General features: G+C 45.1%; 1 protein-coding gene across 1 annotated transcript in view; it reads left to right on the top strand.

Moving 5' to 3' along the window:
- PAPPA (pappalysin 1) overlaps positions 1 to 23,390 on the top strand; it is a 249,448-nt gene that overhangs the window by 210,882 nt on the left and 15,176 nt on the right. Inside the window, 2 exon segments of the mRNA XM_033137308.1 lie at positions 5,093 to 5,202; positions 20,115 to 20,186. Of these exon segments, the coding sequence (XP_032993199.1) occupies positions 5,093 to 5,202; positions 20,115 to 20,186 (182 nt within the window).

Raw genomic sequence — 23,390 nt, 5'->3', positions numbered from 1 at the left:
ATCTCCAATTTTCTTGAATAAATCTCTGGTTTTTCCCATTCTGTTATTTTCCTCTATTTCTTTGCATTGCTCGTTTAGAAAGGCCCTCTTGTCTCTCCTTGCTATTCTTTGGAAATCTGCATTCAATTTCCTGTATCTTTCACGATCTCCTTCGCATTTTGCTTGTCTTCTCTCCCCCGCTATTTGTTTCTTTTTCATTGGGATGGTTTTCGTTGCTGTCTCCTGTATAATGTTACGAGCCTCCATCCACAGTTCTTCAGGTACTCTATCCACCAAATCTAAATCCTTGAACCTGTTCTTCACTTCAACTGTGTATTCATAAGGAATTTGATTTAGATTGAATCTTACTGGCCCAGTGGTTTTTCCTACTTTCTTCAGTTTAAGCTGGAATTTTGCTATAAGAAGCTGATGATCTGAGCCACAGTCAGCTCCAGGTCTTGTTTTTGCTGAGTGTATAGAGCTTCTCCATCTTTGGCTGCAGAGAATATAATCAATCTGATTTCGATGTTGCCCATCTGGTGATGTCCATGTGTAGAGTCGTCTCTTGTGTTGTTGGAAAAGAGTGTTTGTGATGACCAGCTTGTTCTCTTGACAGAACTCTATTAGCCTTTGCCCTGCTTCATTTTGATCTCCAAGGCCAAACTTGCCAGTTGTTCCTTTTATCTCTTGACTTCCTACTTTAGCATTCCAATCCCCTATAATGAGAAGAACATCCTTCTTTGGTGTCATTTCTATAAGGTGTTGTAAGTCTTCATAGAATTGATCAATTTCGGTTTCTTCAGCACTGGTAGTTGGTGCATAAACTTGGATTGCTGTGATGTTAAAAGGACTGCCTTGGATTCGTATCGAGATCATTCTATCATTTTTGAAGTTGCATCCCAGTACAGCTTTCGCCACTCTTTTGTTGACTATGAGGGCCACTCCATTTCTTTTACGGGATTCCTGCCCACAGTAGTAGATATGATAGTCATCCGAACTGAATTCGCCCATTCCTGTCCATTTTAGTTCACTGATGCCTAGGATGTCAATGTTTATTCTTGCCATCTCATTTTTTACCACATCCAGCTTACCAAGGTTCATGGTTCTTACATTCCAGGTTCCTATGCAATACTTTTCTTTACAGCATTGGACTTTCCTTTCGCTTCCAGGCATATCCGCAACTGAGCGTCCTTTCGGCTTTGGCCCAGCCGCTTCATCAGCTCTGGATCTACTTGTACTTGTCCTCCGCTCTTCCCCAGTAGCAAGTTGGACGCCTTCCGACCTGAGGGGCTCATCTTCCAGCGTCATATCTTTTATATGCCTGTTGTCTTTGTCCATGGAGTTTTCTTGGCAGGGATACTGGAGCGGCTTGCCAGTTCCTTCTCCAGGTGGATCACGTTTGGTCCAAACTCTCCGCTATGACCTGTCTATCTTGACCTGTCCATAGCTTGCCTGAGTAATTCAAGCCCCTTCGCCACGACAAGGCAGTGATCCATGAAGGGGAAAGTAAACATAGATAGAATTAAAACTACACACACACACACACAGAGAGAGAGAGAGAGAGAGAGAGAGAGAGAGAGAGAGAATAAAAACAGCATGACAATTCAACAGGCTTTTTTTGAACTACATGGTTCTCCCCATCTCTATTTTATATTCTCAATTGTTGATCATCATAATTACTATATTCATATCCCACTTTTCCTCTAAGGAAGGCGAACTAATGTACATGCTTTCTTCCTCCTTCAAATTTTTCCTCTGTAAATTAGAATAGATTGAGAGGCTGCAGCAACCAGCCCAAGGTCACCCCAGGGCCTTATACCTGAGTGTGTGTTTGAATCCTGGTCTCCTGTGTCCTAGTTCAACAGTGCTACACTGCATTGGTTTCTTTACTGAGAACTGGGGTGTTCATCTGCATGTGTCCTGCAATGTCCACATACTTAACGGTGTGAACTTTCTAAACTGGTTTAGTATACAACCAGGTCTTTCCCAAAAGTTTGCAGGACACTCACATACAGTGCTACCTCTAGTTGCGGACTTCATCCGTTAAGATTTAGTGTCAGGAATATAACGTAGTCCTGGACACAGCAGAGTTAACCGCAGGTTTTCTTGAAGCTTCTGGCTGTAGAGCATTAACTGGACAGCACAACGCAGGAACTCAGCAACTCACTTGGATAACTATATACAGTATTTATTGAAGCAACTAGTATCCATAAGTTACTATGTACAGACTTTACAAATAAAAAGAAACAAAACATCTCTTCTCTCTCTCTCTCTCAACCTTCAGTACACCACTAACAACCAACACAACTACACAAGCTCTCACACAGAGCTCATTCTTTAGGAACTCACTGACCAATCACTGTATATAGGCAACTTGTCTGATTGTGCAATAGCCTTGCTTCTGGATTTCAATATATGAGATTGGGTGCAAGTGATCTGCATCAAGTCCTGATGAGAAGAAGAACCCAAGGTGGAGTGCAGAAGAAGAAGGGGAGGAGGAGGAAGAAGAGGAGGAGGAGTTTGGATTTGATATCCTGCTTTATCACTACCCTAAGGAGTCTCATAGCAGCTAACAATCTCCTCTCCCTTCCTCCCCCACAACAAACACTCTGTGAGGTGTGAGGCTGAGAGACTTCAGAGAAGTGTGACTAGCCCAAGGTCACCCAGCAGCTGTGGAGGAGCGGGGAAGCGAACCCAGTTCACCAGATTACAAGTCCACTGATCTTAACCACTACACCACACTGGCTCTCAGAAGAAGAGGAGGCAGGAAGAGGTCCATAGCAGCCAGCCAGTGCAGGGGACTGAGGGGCAAGGCATTTGCATCCACTCCTGAAAGAGTGGCCAATGCCAAGCCCTTCAGAACCCTGGGCAGGTACCAAGGAAGAGGCAACCTGCTCCCACATGGGCTGGTTGCAGGTTGAGCTATTATATAGTCATTCAGCCTGATTGCCCTTTAGATACAATGCCTTTGGGGATCAATGATGCTGCTCCCTCTCTGGTCTGCAGCCCATGGATTATGATGCTTCCTGGTTAATGGATCTGAGCTTATCATCACGGCCCAGATTTGGAATTCCTGTAAGTGGTAGGTGCTACTGTCTCAACTGGCCCCCCATCCTTCCATTCAAAACATTCAGGGTCATAGTAACATAGTATTGGAACCAACCCCAAGGGTCATCTCGTCCAACACCCTGAAGTGCACGAATCTCAACTAAAGAATCCATGACAGATGGACATCCAAATTCTCCAAGGAAGGAGAGTCCACAAATTCCCAAGGGAGACCATTCTACTGTTGAACAGCTCTTACTGTCAGAAAGTTCTTCCTGATGTGTAGTTGGAATCTCCTTTCTTGTAACTTGAAGCCATTGGTTCAACTCCTACCTTCCAGAGCAGGAAAAAACAACCTTGCTCCCTCTTCTATGTGACAGCCCTTGAGATATTTGAAGATGGTATCATATCTCCTCTCAGTCTTCTCTTTTCCAGACCAAACATACCCAGCTCCGTCAACCGCTCCTCATAAGGCTTAGTTTCCCGACCCTTGATCATCTTGGTCGCCCCTCTGAACACTTTCCAGCTTGTCAATATCCTTCTTAAATTGTGGCGCCCGGAACTCCAGGTGTGGTCTGACCAAGGCAGAATAGAACGGTACTATGACTTCCCTTGATCTGGACACTATACTGTTAATGCAGCCTACAATAACATTAGCTGGTTTTGCTGCTGCATTACACTGTTGGCTCATGTTAAGCCTGTGGTCCACCAAGACCCCTAGATCCTTTTCACATGTACTACTGGAAAGCCAGGTTTCCCCCATCTTAGAGTTGTACATCTGCAGAACCTCACATTGGCCCCTGTTAAATTTCATTTTGTTAGTCTGGGCCTATGACAAGGGTGACTAGGCCGCTTGCTGGGAAGACTCTCCCCTTCTCATTTTCCTGGCAAATGATTGTGCTCTTTCCCCTGTTAAGATAAGCCCTCTCTGATACTGTCAGCCTGCTGCCCCGCAAGGGTGGGGAACCTCAGGCCCAGTGGCTCCCCTCACTGACCCTCTAGTGATTTTCACAAGGCTGGCTGGAGTGTGTCTGTGAATTGTGACTAATACCGTCTTTCATGCCTGGATGAAATATGGACATGGTACATGTCTAGCCATGTCTGCTTTTGGTACTGCTTGGTATGTGGCCCCTCTTGAGAAGCTTGCCCTTGAGCGAATGTGCCCCCAGGTGAAAAAGATCCCCCACTCCTCATCTACAAAGATTGCCCCACATTGGAGAACTCCACCCCTCCCCTTTTGCTTCTTTGTGATGACTAGTCCAGTGTAGGTGCAGTGCCAGCTCCAGGTGCAAGGGGGCTTGGCAACTCCTTACCCCTGCTGCAGTGGGGCCCTCATATGTTGGAAGCTCACTTTCACCTCAGGTTTATGGGCTGCTGGTCGCATCAGCAGGCAACAGTTTCACTTCAGCATCCAGTAGGTTGCTGTGACCACCAGTCAACTAAATTAACCTTGGTGACCTGCACATGCATAGTAACACCTGAGGACTTTTTGTGGTTGAATCACAAATCCAGACTTCCACCATCGGAGGTAGCGGAAAGTGTCAGTGAGGATGGGTGTATGGAGCCCAGTGGTTCCCCAAGCATGCTTGGTGCTCCGTGTGGGTGAACCATCTCCTGTGTCTTGTTTGAGCTGGAAGATCTGGCAGCATCTATTCTCTGAAACTCCCTGCCTATTGATATTTAGGCTAAGCCTTTGTTATAATGCTTTCTTCATTTTTTGTTGTTATTTTGATGAGCCTCCTCCCCATACATTTTATTACGCACATTTGTTTTTAAATTCTGTTGATTTGTAGCTATATTTTGATAATTTTATTATATTCTTAAAGTTGGTTTATATTGCTATTTTAAATGAGCATTTTATGCAATTTTATGTAAATCGCATAGAAATATTTTTGGAGTAAGTGGCATAAAAATGTTGTGTACAGTGAATGGGTGATTAATAAACTGCTTGGGGGTTGAAGACTGCTTAGAGGTTTCTTTTACAATCAAGTGGTATATCACTTAAATATATATATATGTATAATGTGGCTCCCCCCCCCCCAATCTTCCTTTTTTCCCCTTTTTGAAGGAGCTGAGTGTACCATCTTGTGCCCAGACCATCCTAGTGAGCCCATCCTGTTGCGTGCCAACGAGACATTACAAGACATCCAACACTGGATGAACCCTCCAAGAGTGAAGGTCAGTGGACAGTCCCAAGTGTGACTTGATGGATAGATTGTCGTGGAACATTGAACCACTCATGGGCTTCCTGGGTAGGTTCAGTTGCAACAAACCCAGGAGATAGTCTTGAAAGGGGAACTGGACAAATTCATGGTCAGGGAGAAGACCATCAATCAGCCATGGCCAGGTTAATAAACAGAAACTTGATGCTCAGAGCAGGGGCACTGACTCATAGGGGCTGAGCTGTTCAATATTTTAGGGTAGGAGGCCCAGCGCCCCCCCCCATGTGCAGGGCACATGTTGTGTGGCATGACACCCAGCCTCCTCCCAACTATGGGGTGCTCTGGCACATGGCTGCCTCCCGACAGCATGGGGTGGGATTCCGCAGCATGAGTGTGAGTCAAGGGACATTGCCTGGCCTCTCCCCTCTGTGCTGGGTGCTGGGGCACAGGGTAACGCCCAGCCTCCTACTGACAGTGTGGGCCTCCTCCCAAACACACACATGTGTGACGTCGGGTCCCCTCAATCTTTGGCACAAAGTGGCACTTCTTGTTCCTAGGTAGCCTACCCCTGAATACCAGACACAGTGTCTTGTTGCCTTCATGACTCTGGTTGGCCACTGGGTTCTTCCAGACTGCTGGTATCTTATGGAAGGAATTGAAATGCATACTAGAATTTTAGGTTTGCACTTTTAAGGTGGATTAAAACACACTGTTGCCGTCATGCAACGAATCTACCTTAAAAACAACAACAACTGGACTCCCTTTTTTGTTTGGAAAGTGATGGAGAAAAGCATAGGAAAGTGTGGGTTGGACAAGTGACTAATGGGAGGATATGTAAGTCATGATGTATGTTCATTGTCATATAGCCAATCCACACATCAGAACAAATGGTCACTAAAGACTGGACCTAGTTTGACCACTGCATAAGCACTGTGCCAGCGAATCAGGATGAATGCTCTATAAACCGTTATCTGGGGGATCCCAATGAGGGAAGCATGATCCTGGACTAGCCATACATACTTATCCTTATGGTATTATGAGCAAGTGTACGAATGTGATGGAGAGGCAGTTTCCAAGCACTATTCAAAATGTTGGTGCTAACCTTTAAAGCCCTAAACGGCTTTGGCCATGTATGCCTGAAGGAGCGCCTCCACCCCCACACCATCCAGCCTGGACACTTAGTTCCAGCTCTGAGGGCCTTCTGGTGGTTCCCTCACTGCGAGAAGTGAAGTTACAGGGAACCAGGCAGAGGGCCTTCTCGATAGTGGCGCCCTCCCTGTGGAACGCCCTCCCATGAAGTGTCAAGGAAATAAACAACTATCTGGCTTTTAGAAGATATCTGAAGGGAACTTTTTAATGTTTGATGTTTTACTGTGTTTGATGTTTTAAGTTGTTGCCCAGAGTAGTTGGGGCAAACCAGTCAGATGGGCAGCATATAAATTATTATTAGTATTATTAGCCACATTCAAGTGGTGACTTGCTTTCAGGTAGGGGTCAGTCACATGCCAGCAAATTCAGGCTGCACAATTATAGCTGATTTTTATTTCCAGAGGAGAAAGGTTTTTTTTTTTTTTTTCAATCAGAAAGTTCAGTGATAGGGAAAAGCACTGGGAGGGTTGGGTGGGTCTTGGCTATCATCTAATCTTCCTACAATGCTACCTAGCCTCCTTGCAAACAAATCAGGATGGATGTTCATTCAGTAGTCTGTGCCATCTAAACTGACTGTAATCAGGTCAAGTTGAATGCTCAGTAAACAATGAGTTTGGATCTCCTATCACCTTCCACTTCTCCCAGAAGTCCAAATTCTCAGGCTTCATTTATCTTAAGAACATAAGAAGAGCTTGCTGTGTCAAGTCAATGGTCCATCCCTTTTGTCATCCTTTTCCCACAGTGGCAAACCAGATGCCTCTATGGGAAAAAAGCCCACAAGTGCACTCTTGGCTCCTGCAATTTCCAGCAACTGGTATTCAGAAGCATTGTTGCTCCAACTGCAGAGGCAGAGCATGGCCAACATGTCTAATAGCCATTGATACCCCTCTCCACGCATTTATCAAATCTTTGTTTTAAAAAAGTCATTTAGGCTTGTTGCCATCACTGCCTCTTGTGGGAGCGAGTTCCATGGTCTAACTATCTTCCAACATTCCACGTCAGAGGGCTCCAGGTTTCTTTCAGATTGCAGATTTTCTAAGATTTCTAACTAGAAACCTTGCCATTGAATTGGCTGTTCTGAAGATAGGGATAGAGCATTCACAGTCTATTTCTGGTCCATGCCGTTTCACTTCTGTTAATCCATACATCTGCTTCCTGCTTCCTTATCAGTCTCAGGTATGCATTTTTTCATATGCTTTTTAATCTGAAGCGTGCAGTTTTGTACACATTCAGTTACATTTATTGAATTGAGAACTATGGCAAAAGGGTGTGTGTGTGTAAAAACTGACATGAGTGCTAGCTCCAGATTTGCATATTTGCCCGGGAAGTCCAAATCAGGTGGGTCCTCTTAAAAATGCAGGCTGAACAGAATCCTTGAGCATCCAGATTTGGAAAAAATAATAATAAATGAAGGGAGGAAGGAATGACCTCAGACCTCAAGATACAGTTGGAATGTACATATCTATCATGGCCATTGGGGCAATTTCTTGCAGAGAATAGGACCAGAGAGTGGGTGGCCTAGAATAATAACAGTCTACCCCCCCTTCCACTTACAGGGCCCCCGTCACTCTTAGCACCACACAACACATTAGAAACTTCCTTATCTCCATTTTAGAGGCTCTTTCTCACCATATAGACTTTCAAGTGGGGTTTCAGGGGGGTTGGGTTTTTTGGTTTTGTAATTCACTGTGAAATAAAAATCCTGGCTTGAAAGTGTTGTAGCATTCCCCTCCCCCTCCCTCCCCATTCTGTCTTCCTTTATTGATGCCGTCTCTTGAAAGAAGCCATAACGAGTTTTATACCTACATATCCCTGGAGGGCTCATTAGGTAGCCAGAGGAGGGGAAATAACTGGTAGTAAAAAGGGGAAAGTGGCCCAGATTGCAGGGAGGTGACGGAGAGAAAGGCTGAAGTATTCCAGGAATACAGACCAAGAAAAGGAGGAAAAAAATACAAGTCACTCTCACCCTCAGTGGGAAGAGGCATGCAGAAAATCAATTCAGGTTAGGAGTGTGATGACTATTCCTTAATTTTGATCATTTGTTTCAAAAGTCACATGTTCAGTGCAGCTGGACAAATCACTGAGAGGGTGCTCCCTTGGCTGAAGATTTGCACTGTTTCAATGCTCTTCAGAATCCCTCTCTTCCTCTGGCTGCTCCTCCTTCTTGCCCTCATTTGCCATTCATTGCCCTCATTGTCCTCAACTTCATTGCCCACATAGCTGTTCAATCCAGTTGGCTGTGACAATCCACAAAAATATGGCCTAGTTCGCACAAATTCTAAACCATGGTTTAGTGTTATGTGTTAACCCAGCCCAACAGCTTAACTATGGTTTGTTAACTATGGTTTGTTTGTTTGTTTGTTTGTTTGTACCCCATTCACCTGACTGGATTGCTCCAGCCACTCTTGGTCAGCTTCCAACGTAATATGAAAACAGAGCTAAACATCAAGCATTAAAAACTTGAAGGTTGCCCACTAACCAAGGTTTATAATCTGTTTGTAAACCATAGTAATAGCTTTGCATTTTGTACAAATCCAGACCTCCTTAATTTTAAATTAAGTGAAGAGTGACAAAAAATTCAACCACTCTCATGTCTCTCTCATCTGCTTTCACTGGTGCTTTTAACTATTTTCTGATGTAATAAAACAAGGTTTAAGTGATCATCCGCCAGGTACCTCGACTTAACTATGGTTTAACTATGTTTAACCATGGTTTAGTGTTACATGCAAACTAGGCTTTTATTTACAAGTGTTTCTATGATGCTGCCACACCAGATGTTGAATAGTGATACTGACACATTCAAATGGGCTTCAACAGCCAACTGAACGAAAAAGTGCAAATTAGGACAGTGAGGGTGAAGATGGCAATGTAAACAAAGAAGATGACTGGAATAACACCCCCATGTTGGAAATGAGTGTTGAAAACAGCTAAAAATGAATAGTGCTTCACAACACTCAAGGAAATGATCGTGCAGTGAAGCAAGTTGTTTCTGTTCAGCCCTAATTCAGATTTGTTTAAATGGTGAAGGAGGGAAATGTCCTTTGCCCTTACTGTCCTCACCTCATTTGCCTGTAACATGGATTGAAATACCACTTCTCTTCTAGGGATTAAGATCACTGGGTTGCTGCAATCACCTTCAAGCTTGCACTCCCCCACTCCCACAACAAGCATAAATTGAGGCCCTTACAGAAGGAATACATTTCCCAAACCACTAAAATTCAATTGAAGATCTTATGTAGCAGGCCATTGAAACAGTGTGCAGCTTTCTCCCTTTATATGCCTACCTCTGGGAGACAGAATGCCCCAAACTCACAGCACAGATTTAACAAATACAATGGTAGGGATGGTCACAAAGGAAATATGGGCTAGATTGCAGGTGTAAAATTGAAGGCAGCTGTAAGTGTTGTGGGGGTTGGAAGACACCCATGGCACCTGTATGACTTAGGTGTGTCTTGGAGACAACATCAGTGACCAGAAAGCAGTGCATGTGGGTCATTTGCAGGGCCACAGCCACTGGTTAGCCAGCTGGGAGTGAGTGTTATATAAGACAGGGCCATTAGACTTTTACGATGCCTGTTACCACCTTGAAAACTTTCCCTCTGGAATTGAAACCAGGTTGGGGCCAAATGTAACACACTGGCATTTGCTGCAGCCGACACACATTTGCCTTGCAGCTGCTGCTGTTAGCACAAGGACTTGGTATTGCCATCTTCAAATAAATATTATTAAGAGGAAGAATAGCAACAGTCATTCTTTCCACTTGCAAAAACTTTTAGGCTGTAATCTTGTTTATTTTAAAAGCATTTCTGAATCATTTCATACGTCAAAAATCTCTAAGCGGTGTACACTAGGTAGGTTAGTTTGTTAATGAACTGGTCCAAGATCACCCAGCACGTTTCAGGCTGAGTGGAAACTACCCCTGTGCCACACTAGCCTCCTCCTCTGCTTTTGTCAACGAGGATGTCTGGAAATGCTACTCAGGGATGTTTTTGACTGTATGGAAGAGAAAGTCTTGCTATCTTCTTCTCCCTTGTGTGCCAAGACTCCCTGACTCCGCAGATCCCTAAGGGGTGAATAACCAAGTGAGACAACAGCATATAGTTTTATGTGTTCCAATAGGCCACAATCAGTTACAGTTGTGAACTGTTTGGCATAGGCATTGGGTGAAGCCAAATTATATCACTCCAGCCTGTCTGCTGCAAGAGCATCTAAGGGTAAATCACCACTAGGGGGCTCTATGACCTACATAAGATAGGGGTACCCCCAAGGGGTCTCTGTTGAAGGAGTGTCATAGCCCTAGCCCCCAGATGGACGTCAGACAGAAGCCATCCCTTTAACAGGATACCATTAACCAAGGAACAGCAAGCAGAGGCTACAACCTCCCCTCCAGCCAAAACCAAGGCTTACCCAGTACCTAACAAAATAGAAAATTCTTTCCAGTAGCACCTTAGAGACCAACTGAGTTTGTTCTTGGTATGAGCTTTGTGTGCATGCACACTTCTTCAGATACTATCTGAAGAAGTGTGCATGCACACGAAAGCTCATACCAAGAACAAACTCAGTTGGTCTCTAAAGGTGCTACTGGAAAGAATTTTCTATTTTGTTTTGACTATGGCAGACCAACACGGCTACCCACCTGTAACCAGTACCTAACCTCACGGATGGATGAATGAATAAGGAAACCTCACAAATGACTAAGGGATGCGGGTGGCGCTGTGGGTTAAACCACAGAGCCTAGGGCTTGTCGATCAGAAGGTTGGCAGTTCGAATCCCTGTGACGGGGTGAGCTCCTGTTGCTTGGTCCCTGCTCCTGCCAACCTAGCAGTTCAAAAGCACATCAAAGCGCAAGTAGATAAATAGGTACCACTCTGGCGGGAAGGTAAACGGTGTTTCTGTGCGCTGCTCTGGTTTCGCCAGAAGTGGCTTAGTCATGCTGGCCACATGAATCCGGAAACTGAAAGCCGGCTCCCTCAGCCAATAAAGCGAGATGAGCGCCACAACCCCAGAGTCATCCGCTACTGGACCTAATGGTCAGGGGTCCCTTTACCTTTACCTTTAACCTCACAAAGTTGTAATGATCCATAGCAAGGTCATAGTACGAATTGCAACAAAATTAGAGGGAGGGAGATCCAGCAGAAGAAGCAACTGCCAGGCTGGGCCACAATTTATACCGCTCCTCCCGGGAGCAGGCCCAGGTGGTTCTGATTGGCTGACCGGGCCTGCCCCCAGGGAAAGCCCATCCAAGACCTGCCAGCTCAGGTCAATTGCCAGTAGGCGGTCAGTTAAACCCCTCCCCCCACCAGCTCACTGCAGGGCCCATGGTCTGGCTGCAACACCACCCACCAGATAAGGTGAGAGGACTTATTGGCATCTCTAAGCTGGTTTGCCCTCAGGGTTCAGGGGCAGGGCCGTCTTAGCCATAGAGGCTACTGGTGCAGGGAACCAAGGTGCCATGTCCTGGAGGGCACCAGGGAAGAGGCAGAGGCTGGACGTGGCGCCTCCCAACACCAGCTCGCCGTCCTCATCCGCCTCCGACATGTCGCGCTGTGCCCGGAGCCTCCTTTTGGCAAAGTGTGCCATTGCGGCTGCCCCCTCCCTGGCGTGCCCCGCGTCCTCCCGGGGCGTGCGCCACACCCCCATGCAGCCAGCCAGCCGAACCCGCCGTGCAAACGCAAGGTGCAGCAAAGCATGCAATCGGGATGTTGGCTATGCATATGAGGAGGCGCAGGACCCGGCGAATCCATAACCTTCTGGGATCCCAATTGCATGCTCTGCTGTGCCTCCCTTGTGCTTGTGCGCTGGGCTCGACTGGTTGGCTGGCTGCAGAGAGCGAGCGAGAGCAGTGCCTCCGTTGCTGGCTGCCTTGGCAGCCTCCCTCCCTCCTTGCCCTCCCCCAGCTAGGCACAGTGGCCGGGTGCAACTGCAAAGCAACAGGCGAGGCGAGGAGGAGCTTGGAGGGTTCTGCCGAGAGTTGTGGGGAGGCCAGGAGAGGAACGGCTCCCAAATTATTCCTCCCCCCCCCCCCGCTTCTCGCCATTTGGACATGCACACTGCATGCTATGCACCCCCGTGGGGAACCTTTCCTAAAAATGGTTAACAACTTTGAGGGTCCCCCCGCCTAAAAAAGGTTGACAATTCTGGGAAATGGGAGGGGGCGGCGCCAGAGGGACCTTCGCACCACGGCGCCGGATATGCTTAAGACGGCCCTGTTCATGGGGATAGAATCTGTTGCTTTTCCTGCTTCTCATTATGCTGAGGCCCATCTTGATGACTCCATCTATCTTTCCAAATATTAAAAAATAAAAACATGTTCCTCTATTCCTCATCTTGCAGTAAATAAGAGATTGAAATGAAATGAAATACTATCTTCCTGTTTGTGGCAAGCACTGGCCCTTCAGTTTCCAGAGGGTTGTCAAGGACTCAATTGGGAAGGCATCAGACCCAAGAAAGGAGGCCCCCTGCTGAATTTTGCAGTCTTCTTGCTCACTCAGCAAATAAACAGCACGGGGCTCTCCTCTCCCCCCCCCCCTCGCCCGGCCTTCCCCAGACTCCTTTCCCTTCCATTTCACACAGACCAGGCCTGTTGCAAGACAGGTGGAGCAATCTGGGCCCTGAGTAATAGTGGAAAATCCGAGCGCATCGGAAAGATAAACAGCCCTGTGCAGATAGTATAAAAGTCCTTTTTCTAGCACATACCAGGTAAGCCTTAAATGACCAAAACTGTAAAAACACACCAAGGTTTCCCCACAGACAGATTAAATTAGCCTTCAGAATTACCAGGGGAAAGGGTAATATGTGTGTGTGTGTGTGTGTGTGTGTGTGTGTGCATAGACCTCCACACTTTTCGTAAAAACCTGATGAGACCGAACACATGCAAAATAAATGCCACCAGTGTGTTGCCATGAAATAGCTTGATAAAATGGTATCCTGTCTCTCAGTATCCTGTTGCTCAGTGGAGGAGCATCCACTTTGCAGAAGTCGCCACAGGTTCATTCCCTGGCAGCTGCGACATTCCCTAGGAATGGGAATGTCAAGTGTATGAAATCCTGTTAGCCAGCCTAGACCGTACTGAGCTAGATGGACCAATAGTCTGATTTAGAGATGTGAAGGCCCGGGAAAAAACCCGGGAAAATTCAGGAAAAAATGGTTTTTTCCCGGTTTTTTTCCTGAAGCCTTTTTTGTTTTTTTTCCGAAAAATTGGAAAAAAATAGATTATGGAATGTTTTGTTTTAACATGATGAATAAAACATTTTAAGATAAGGGGTTCAAATATTTTATAAATCATTTCTAAAAATAAAAATAAAATATGTATGGTATCAGATTATTCTAATTTCTGTGAGGACAAGCAAGTCCTAGGTTACAAACTGAACTCTCCAATGCAAGAACAAGATACATTTCTTCCTTTAGGAGGTGCTGTTGTCACCAGAAAAGAAAAAGGTTTCAGTTTTGTTTTTGCATGCGTGTGGTATGCATTGGTTCTGTTCCTCTCCACTAGGCCTCAAAGCACTGGAAGAAAACATAAAGCAACAAAAAGGGCCTGAAAGTATAGACTTAATTGCAGCTCAGAAAATGATTCTGATTAAATTTCATGCCCACTCATTGAAACTTAGTCCCACTTCCTTCTTCAGTTCTTTTTATGAGAATGTTTTTTTTTAAATACTATGGAGAGGAAATATAATTGTTACTTCTGGGTTTTTTTTAAATTGTATTGTGGAGTTTTGCTTATTCCACATAAACTAGTAAACAGTTCAGGAGATTGTTGCTCCATTTGTTACAAATACAAATAAATATTATTTTAAAAGTAAATTCTGTTTGTAATAATTGTTTGGATACTATATTTTTTAATATGCTAGTTGTGATAATTTTATGCCCATTAAAAATTGTCCATAGTTATATTTTATGTTTCTAAAGTAACAGAATGACTTTCAATCTGGAAAAGAAAAAAGAAGTGCTAATGTAGCATTTTTTTCAATTTTTCCGAAAAGTTCCTTCATCCTCCCTCTCGGAAAAAAACGGGGAAAAAACTGGGGGTTTTCCGAGCTTCAAAATTTCCGGAAATTTTACATCTCTAGTCTGACTCCATGAAAGTCAGCTTTCTATGTTACTGTCTCTTAAGGAAAAAGCCATAGCTGAGCAGTAGGTCATGGCAGATCATCTACTTTGCATGCAGATGCAAAGTTCATTCTGTTCTCCCCAGTTCCATCTGTTCTCCAAGAATTCTCAGGGATTATAGAAAAAGGCTCTGAAATTACACCCACAAGCTCCTTTAGTACCCTTGGATGCAGCTCATCAGGCCCTGGAGAAGAACAAAAAATAGGGTGACTCAGAAGCTCTAGATGAGTGCTCAGTTCCTTTATTTGGCCCTCCCCACCCACTCCAGGGGTGGTGGTGAACTTATATTACCCTCTGAGGCATGTTAGGTTTTTCTAGCGAGTGACTTCAGGTATAGGAGCAGCCCTATCATTAGGCAGACTGAAGTCGTGACCTCAGGCAGCTGATTTTGGGTGTCATGAAACGACAGCACATTATCAGTAAAGTGGTACCTCTGGTTGCGGACAGGATCTGTTCCAGAGCTCCGGTTGGATCCTGAGATTTCCGCAACTGGAGGTGCCTGTTCTGCGCACACACCCAGCGTGATAGAGCATTTCTGCGCATGTGTGCATGGCAGAACCCGGAAATATGCTTCCAGGTTTGCCATGTGCATATCCCGAAGGATATGTAACAAGAGGGGCACATAAGTAGAGGTACTACTTACTTAAAGGTAAAGGGACCCCTGACCATTAGGTCCAGTCATGAACGACTGAGGTTGCGGTGCTCATCTCGCTCTGTAGGCCGAGGGAGCCAGCGTACAGCTTCCGGGTCATGTGGCCAGCATGACTAAGCCACTTCTGGCGAACCAGAGCAGTGCACGGAAATGCCATTTACCTTCCTGCCAGAGCGGTACCTATTTATCTACTTGCACTTGACGTGCTTTCGAACTGCTAGGTTGGCATGAGCAGGGACAAAACAATGGGAGCTCACCCCATCACAGGGATTCAAACCACCAACCTTCCAACCAGCAAGCCCTAGGCTCTGTGGTTTAGACCACAGCATCACCCACATCCCTTGACTACTTACTTACTTATTATGTTTTTACGGATAAGAATGGGGAGATATGCTAACAGGATTTTGCTGCCTTATATCTTGAACGTATTAGCTACGCCCATCAACTTGTTGATTTATTCTAAAAACTAGCCTTAGAGACAACACCAGTGGTGGAGCATATGCCTGCGTTGCCCAGGGTGGGTGTACTCCCGAGGGTGCCCCCCCAGGCATGTGATAGCCGCTCGAGTGCCTGCAGCAGCTTCCACGCCCTGCAGCTGGAGGCGGAGTGAGCTGCTCACAGGGGCGGAGCAAGCCACCCATGGCAGACATTTGGTGTGCCAGCCTCCCAAGCCTCCCCCAAGCTGTCAAAACTAAGGGGGAAGGGGGGGAATGCTGCCAGGAAAGTGGCACAGCTTCCCCCCCCCCTTGCCCTGATGGCTTGGAGTAGGCTTGGGACTTGTGGGCAGGTGGCGCACCGAATGTCACCCCCCTCAGTGAGGGCACCCGGGGTGGTCCGCCCCCTCCCACCCCCTTCCTACACCCCTTGGCAACACTACATCAATCTACATCAATCTTTTTTAGGTGATGCACATGTGTGTGTCACAGGAAGCATCCTCTTAAACATGGTGCCCCAATTTTCTCACACACAGGAGGGGAACCTTCTTCTCAGATGACCCTTTTATTCAAATTGGGAGTTCCTCCCCTACCATAATGTTGGTCAGTTAATTGACTTCTTTAGTCAATTAACATGTATTCCAACTGATTCATTCTGATTCATCAGCTGAACATTCTAGCCTGACAGATAACAACAACATTATTATTATTATTATTACAGTATTATTATTATTATTATTATTAATGATAATTCACATTTTACATATGTCTCAATGTGATTTTCAAATATTCCATGAATGCAGCTGTGGCATACACAAGCCTTTGACCTTCACAGAGCTCTTCAGTCACTCAAGCCAAGGAAGGATTTCATATTCTCCCTAGGTGTCCTTTCCGCATTCTGCACAAATGACTGCAAAAGCCCCTGAGGCTATTGCCATGTTTCTCCCTCTGCCCGTCTCCCTGCACCACCACCCCCCAAAAATTCCACAACTGGGGCAGCCATCTTTGTCACGGGTAAAATATTATGCACACCACTTCGAGAGAACCTTAACTATTATTTTAATCTGAAGTTTTATGCTACTGCTAGAATAAGGGCCAGCATTTATTGTAAATACTTGCAGAGAAGCCAGCTCTGGGAAACAGCAGAAACATTAGAAGTGAAGAGGGAAGATGAACAGAATAGCTGAGTTTAAACCCATCCAGAGGTTTCTTCCAAAGATGCTGCTGTTTCAGGTGTATATTCTCAGAACCATCACTTAATATCCTCTCAGTGCAGATAAAGGAGTGATGTTTCTATTATAATACACAGAGATTCTAATACCTGATTGTGGGTTGCACCCAACGAAGTTCTAATCAGAGTAGACCCACTGAAAGGCATGTGCCTATGTTGTGTTCTTTAATTTCAGTGGGTCTACTCTGAGTCGGACTGGCAATGGATGCAACACTGTGCGTATATATAGTGTTTTGCAAGAACAGTAGTAATTCTAGATTGAGTGACAGAGATTGCTTGTGCATGATCTTGGGTGATTTAATTTGCCCATTTTGGCACTCTCTGACTGATGGAGAACAACATGCATTCATTGGGAGATGGATGCAAAATTTAAAACAGGAGAGCCTGATTCATCAGTTGCTCAACTCACGTTTCTATGGAATGATTATAACTCGTGTTTCTGTGGAATGGTTTTGAGTTGGTCAATGAGGCCACAACAAAAGTGACATTTTGTTATTTGATTGAAATAAATATGGCAATACCTGTATATGGCGACAGATACATGAAGACTATGACGACTCAAAAGTGTTGGAGTTTTGCCTTGGGACAGGGGAACTAAACAGCCACAAATGTTGTAGAGAGTAGCAACCCTCCCTCAGCTGCCATGACTAATGTGGAAGGGAGGAGGGGGTAATCAGAGTGAGCAAGGCAGGCAGAATGAAAAAGGCTGGAATGGACCTGGAATTGATGCACAGCTTCTGCATACATCTCTCTGTGGTGGTGAACGGAGCAGGGCAGAAATTGGAATGTCAAGAGTGGCTGCATGGCATTGGGGCCAGAGGCAGATTTAGGAGAGAGTGAATGGTTCAGTCACACTGGGCATGGGGCCTCAGGGGTGCCATGGGGGGAGCTGCAACTATGGTGTAGAATGAAAAGCAAGAGGCAAGGGCCGGTCCACCACTACAGTGGTGCCCCGCTAGACGAAAATAATTCGTTCTATGAATTTTTTTCGTCTAGTGGGTTTTTCGTCTAGCGAAGCGGCAATGACAGCCGCGCTTTCGCTAGACGAAAAAAAATCGTCTTGCGAGGCAGCCCCATAGACTTTTTCGTCTAGCGGGGCAGCCTCCCGCTAGACGAATGCCTTCGTCTAGCAAGTTTTTCGTCTAGCGAGGCATTCGTCTAGCGGGGCACCACTGTATTAGGACAGGCAGGTAGGAAAGTGTGGAAAAAGGCTACAGGGTGAAGTGGGAGACAAGTTGTGCCAACTGAAATGAAAGTGAGGTTGGGACAGGACTAGGGTAATCTGATGGATATACAGTGGTACATCAATTTATGAAATTAATCCGTTCCGAAGGCGCGCTCGTAAGTCGAAATCTTCGTAAGACGAAGGCGCCATCTCAGAACGGGGGAAAATTCAGAAGTCGAAAAAGCGCATTCTAATTTTCATAAGTCAAGGTATCATGCCGCCACTTTCCCTTCGCAAGTCGAAAATTTTGGAAGCGGTGGCCATTTTTTTGGTCATCCGGAAGTCGAAAAATACAGAAGTCGAGGTACCACTGTATAAAGGATACAATCGTCAATAGGCAAGTTAGCCAACTGAAGTTTTTGAACGGGGCAAATATTAACGGATGGAAGCAAACTGGTTGAATTGAGACTAAACATCAACAATTGTTTTATTTTTGAAAGCCATCTTGGCTCATTTGAACTTCTCCTGTAAGAAATACTGAGGATGGACTTTCCTTCTACTAAGTAGTTGCTTTTAAAAAAACAACACAAAATAAATGGTAAATTCTCCATAAGTGCAGGGTGGCACAGTGGTCCCTCGACTTACGAATTTAATCCATTCCTAACGGACATTTGTAGGTCGAAAAGTTCATAGGTTGAAAAAGCGATTTCCCCATAGGAATGCATTGAAGCAATTTTAAAAAGAAAAATTCGTAAGTCGAGGAAACCGCATCTAAAATTCGTAAGTCGAATAAACCGCATCTAAAATGCCAATGGATTTCCATTTGGATGTTGAAAAATTTGTTGGCGTGTGGCCACTTTTTTTTGTCCATAAGTCGAAAAATTCGGATGTCGAATATTTCGTAAGTCGAGGGAACCACTGTATTTTGGTTTTTAAGGGCAAGAACCAGCCAAGTTAAGACCCATAGGAAGCAGCTGCTTAACAGAATGAGCCTATACATGTTTACTTAGAAGTAAGTCTCATTCAGTTCAATGAAACCTGCTCTCAGGTAAATATGGATAGGACTGCAGCATGGAAGTGCTTCATTCTGTCCTTCAGAGTAAAGGTAAAGGGACCCCTAACCATTAGGTCCAGTCGTGTCCGACTCTGGGGTTGCAGTGTTCATCTCATGCTAATGGCCGAGGGAGCTGGCATACAGCTTCCAGGTCATGTGGCCAGCATGACTAAGCTGCTTCTGGCGAACCAGAGCAGCGCACGGAAACACTGTTTATCTTCCCGCCAGAGCGGTACCTATTTATCTACTTGCACTTTGACGTGCTTTCGAACTGCTAGGTGGGCAGGAGCTGGGACCAAGCAATGGGAGCTCACCCCCTCCTTCAGAGTAGACCTAAGCAAATTAATGAACATGATTAAGTTCGGTTTATTAATTTCAATAGGCTTACTGTGAGTAAGACTTAGTTGAATACAACCCCATATGTATGGATGCCATTTTAATCAAAACCAAGGTATGCTTGGCAAATAAAGGTTTTGTGGGGGGGGGGGTTGAGGGAGAGATAAGACAACTCTAACAGATTGATTCAAATGGGCAACCTAAAAAAGAAAGTGGGTGTCGGCAGAGAATCCCACTCTATTCTTGTTTCAGATAAGCAGAAAGCTTGTTTTGGCCAAGTTAGGTTCACTCATCATATGGTTAAAGATAAAGATCATGAAAGTGGACTATGTTTTTTGTGTACACCTGTTTATCATTATAGCAAAAGTTTGGTAATGTGTCTCATTTTTTAAGTTTGTATTTTTTTTTAAAAAAAAGCAAAGTTTAGTCGTTGATTTATTTATTTTTAAGTTTCATTAAGTTTTAGTCTCTTTACTCTGTTGAATAAAAATGATGCCCTGTTTGAGTATGTTTGCACTTAAAAAAAATCCCAGGGTGCACACACACCCTAATGAAATGTGCCACGCCATCTGTGGCTGTAGCTCAGTTGCTTTGTATGCAGATCACCGCAGATTCAATATCCAGGAACAGGGTTGCCATATTTAAAAAGTTATAATCCGGACATAGTTTGGAGCACAGTTGTGAGCTTTTAAAATTTTTGCCCATAGCTGTAATGAGCTAGATAGACCAGTGGGTCTGACTTGATATAAGACAGCTCCTTCTGTCCCTAATGTCTCCATGCTTTCCTCCATCTAGAACGTTGTCTGCACCGCTGAACTCAAGTGGTATCCTCATCCTGCTCTGATCCACTGCATCAAGGGTTGTGAGGTGAGCATCCATGAGCTGACACTTGCATATGTGTGCATGTGTGTGTTTAACCAAGCAATACCAATTGATAAGATGAACCAGCTGATTGTGGAGTCTTGTGGATCCCCTTGAAGCATGCTCCAAAATATCTCTGAAGGCAACCCCCCCCCCCCCCAAAAAAAAGAAAATAGAACTGACCTTATATGTTGTCAAACTTTGCCTGCAAAGGGTACAGGAGATAAGAATCCGACACTCTGGGCAGATCCAGCTCCCTACCCCTGTCCTAGCAAGAGGAATTCATTGTTCATATTGAAATGCTGTTGGGTGCCTGTTTAAGTGGCCCATGAATTGGCAACATCATTCCTTGATTGCCATGAGGCTACCCTTGTATGTGATCCAGAAGCTGCAGCTATAGCAGAATGTGGTGGCCAGGCAGCTCGCAGGTGTAAGCTACTGGGCTCACGTTACTTGCCAACTGAGAGAGCTGCACTGGTTGCCAGTTTGCTACTAGACCAAGTTCAAGCTCCTTGTGTTACTTCCTTGTGTCTGAAATTGGAGATCAGGCATGGGGGTGAGCGAAGAACAAATGGGTGGGTGGGGGGAGAAGATAAAGCAGAGCCACTCCACCACATGGTTTGAGGGGGATGCGATGGGGATGGGGGACCATCAAGCTATTATCAGCGGGGCAGCCAGTGGTGTCAGCTAGTGAAAATGCATGTCCACTGTGGCTGCTGCTGCTTTCCTGCTGACTGAGAAAAGCTGCTCCACCAGGGGAAGGTAGTGCCACGGTGCCTTGAAGTATGGGTGATCAGCTGCCCTGTTCTCCGTCACCGTGAGGGGAAGGCAGCACCTCGCAATCGGCTGCCCTAGTTTCACATCAGCAAGGATTGCTATATTGCTGTATATTTCTGGGTCAAAATCGTTATCGTGATGTGATTTCAAAACTGCTTTTGGCCAATATATTGAAAAAAATGCACAGCGCTAAAACAGACCATAAAATTTGTGATTTTACGATGCAAAAATGACCAAAAAATATATATATAGTTGGGGAGGAGGCAAGGGATGGGGCTGCAGACCCCATAGTGCGTTCCACAAACCCCAAGGAGTTCCTGGACCCCTAACTAGGAGCTACTGGTCTAGAGTTTAAGACATTCCTAACCCTACCTGGAGCTCTTAAGGATTGAACCTCGGGCCTTTTGCATGCAAATCAGATGCTCTACCACTGAGCTATGACCATTTGCCTAATAATAAATTAAGACTCCAGCCTTCATAGCTGATTTTAAATAAGAACATAGAGAGCTGCCATCCACTAAGTCAGACTGTATAGCTCAGTATTGTGGCTCTCCAGGGTTTCAGGTAGGAGGTATTCCAAGCCCTACCTGGAGATGCCAAGAGTTGGAACCTTCAGTGCGCAAAGCAGATGTTCCCACCATTGAACAACAGCCTTTCCCCAAAATCCAGTGTCTTCAAAAACCTTAAACTCTTAAAAAAATAACCCCCACTGTTTCTCTTTTCTTTATTACCTCTTCTCACCTTAGAGCTTTCTGGTGACACTTACATCACTCATTTCACACTCTTCCTTGAACTAAAAATTACCTGCGACAAATTCCAGTCCCCCCCCCCTTAATAGAAAAGACCACGTATATAGGAAGCAGAGGATTGAAAAGGAAGGGAGGAAGAGATGAAAGAGAATCTTAATACCTATGATTAGAAGTTGTCTCACTGCTCCATTAATAGATCTGTGTTTACGCTTTGCACTTAACTCATCTCCTTGAAATTAGCTCACTTGTTCTTGAGGTGTGTATGTGCATACAGGCATAGTTTTGGCCAAGATGTGTTATTTTCACTCCCTGGTACAGCTACAAGGTTTGATTAAGGGTATGTGTGTCTCCTATGTTTGCTTAAAGTCATTGCAAAGCTAAGGAAAAGGGATGAGGATGTGAGATATGGAACTTTGAGCATCTTGGAGGAAGGCAAACAACAACCACACAACAATGTGCAATCAAAAGATGCCAAGGTGTACACATGTGAATGTATTCAAATGATCCTCCTAGCCAGTCTTCCCCAAGCTGCTGCCCTTCAGATGTTTTCAGACTACAACTTCCATCATCTGTGACCATTGGTCATGCTGGCTGGGTGTTATAGGAGTTGTTGTTTGACATTATCTGTAAGGAACCAGCTTGGAGAAGTCTGCTCCAAGCTCATGGAGAGAGATCAGAAGTGATATCCCTACTTCCCTCTTCCCTTCCCTCTTCCTCTCCTTCCCTTGCAACTTAAGAAATTGTCCAACCATCAAACCATAGTTTCCCATTCCATCAAAACACAGTAAAGTATGGTTTTTATAAAGCAAGCCATAGATTGCTTACAAACCAGGAGTCATATTCCAGGGTGTGGTCAGTAAGCACATGAAATAACCACTTTAATGAAGCTAATCAGGCCTGGTTCTGGTAAGTTCCTGGTTGGGTGACCGCTTCAGAACCACGTTTGTCATCTTGGGAAGATAGTGTGGAACGTAAAAATAATAATTTTACAATCATGTGTATTTGTGGGTTGGGTTGAAGGACTTGGACAGTTATCCTTGACAACAGGGGTATGCCCGAGACTGGAATATGCCTGACACCCCTTCTTCATTTATGAACTTCTAAAAGGCATAAGCCCCTTGAGATTATTCAAAAGTTTAATTTAGTTCAGAATCTGGCTGCTTGGATTCTGAATGTTTTAGCTAGGTGAAACTATATTATACCAACTCCAAAAGAATGACATTGGCTGCCTAATCGTCCATGAGCCTGATTCAAATGTTGATGTTAACCTTTAAAGCAGGGGTGGGAACCTATGGCCCCCAGAGACTGTTGGACTTCCATTCTAATGGGGGGAGCAATAACTCAGGGGTAGAGCATCTGCATTGTGTGTAGAAGGTCCCAGGGTTCAATTCCCCAATGGCATCTCTAGGTAGAGCTGTGTGAGAGGCCCTTCTCTGAAATCCTGGAAAGATGTTGCCAATCAGTGTAGGCAGTGCTGAGCAAGAAAATTCATTGTTCTGACTCAGCGTAAGATAGCTTCCTCTGACCTCTGTTCCTGTCAGTCCCAGCCTGCAGGCCAAAGATGGTGGGAACTGGTGTGCAACAACTGCTGGAGGATCACAACTTTCCCATTCCTTCGTTAAGGTTCCAAATGTCTCAGGACCTAGGTAGCTGAAGGAACACTTCTTCCTGTATCATCCGGTTT

Source organism: Lacerta agilis, chromosome Z (assembly GCF_009819535.1).
Source record: "Lacerta agilis isolate rLacAgi1 chromosome Z, rLacAgi1.pri, whole genome shotgun sequence".
In the NCBI taxonomy this organism is placed as follows: Eukaryota; Metazoa; Chordata; class Lepidosauria; order Squamata; family Lacertidae; genus Lacerta; species Lacerta agilis.
This window is presented reverse-complemented; position numbering and strand designations above follow the sequence as displayed.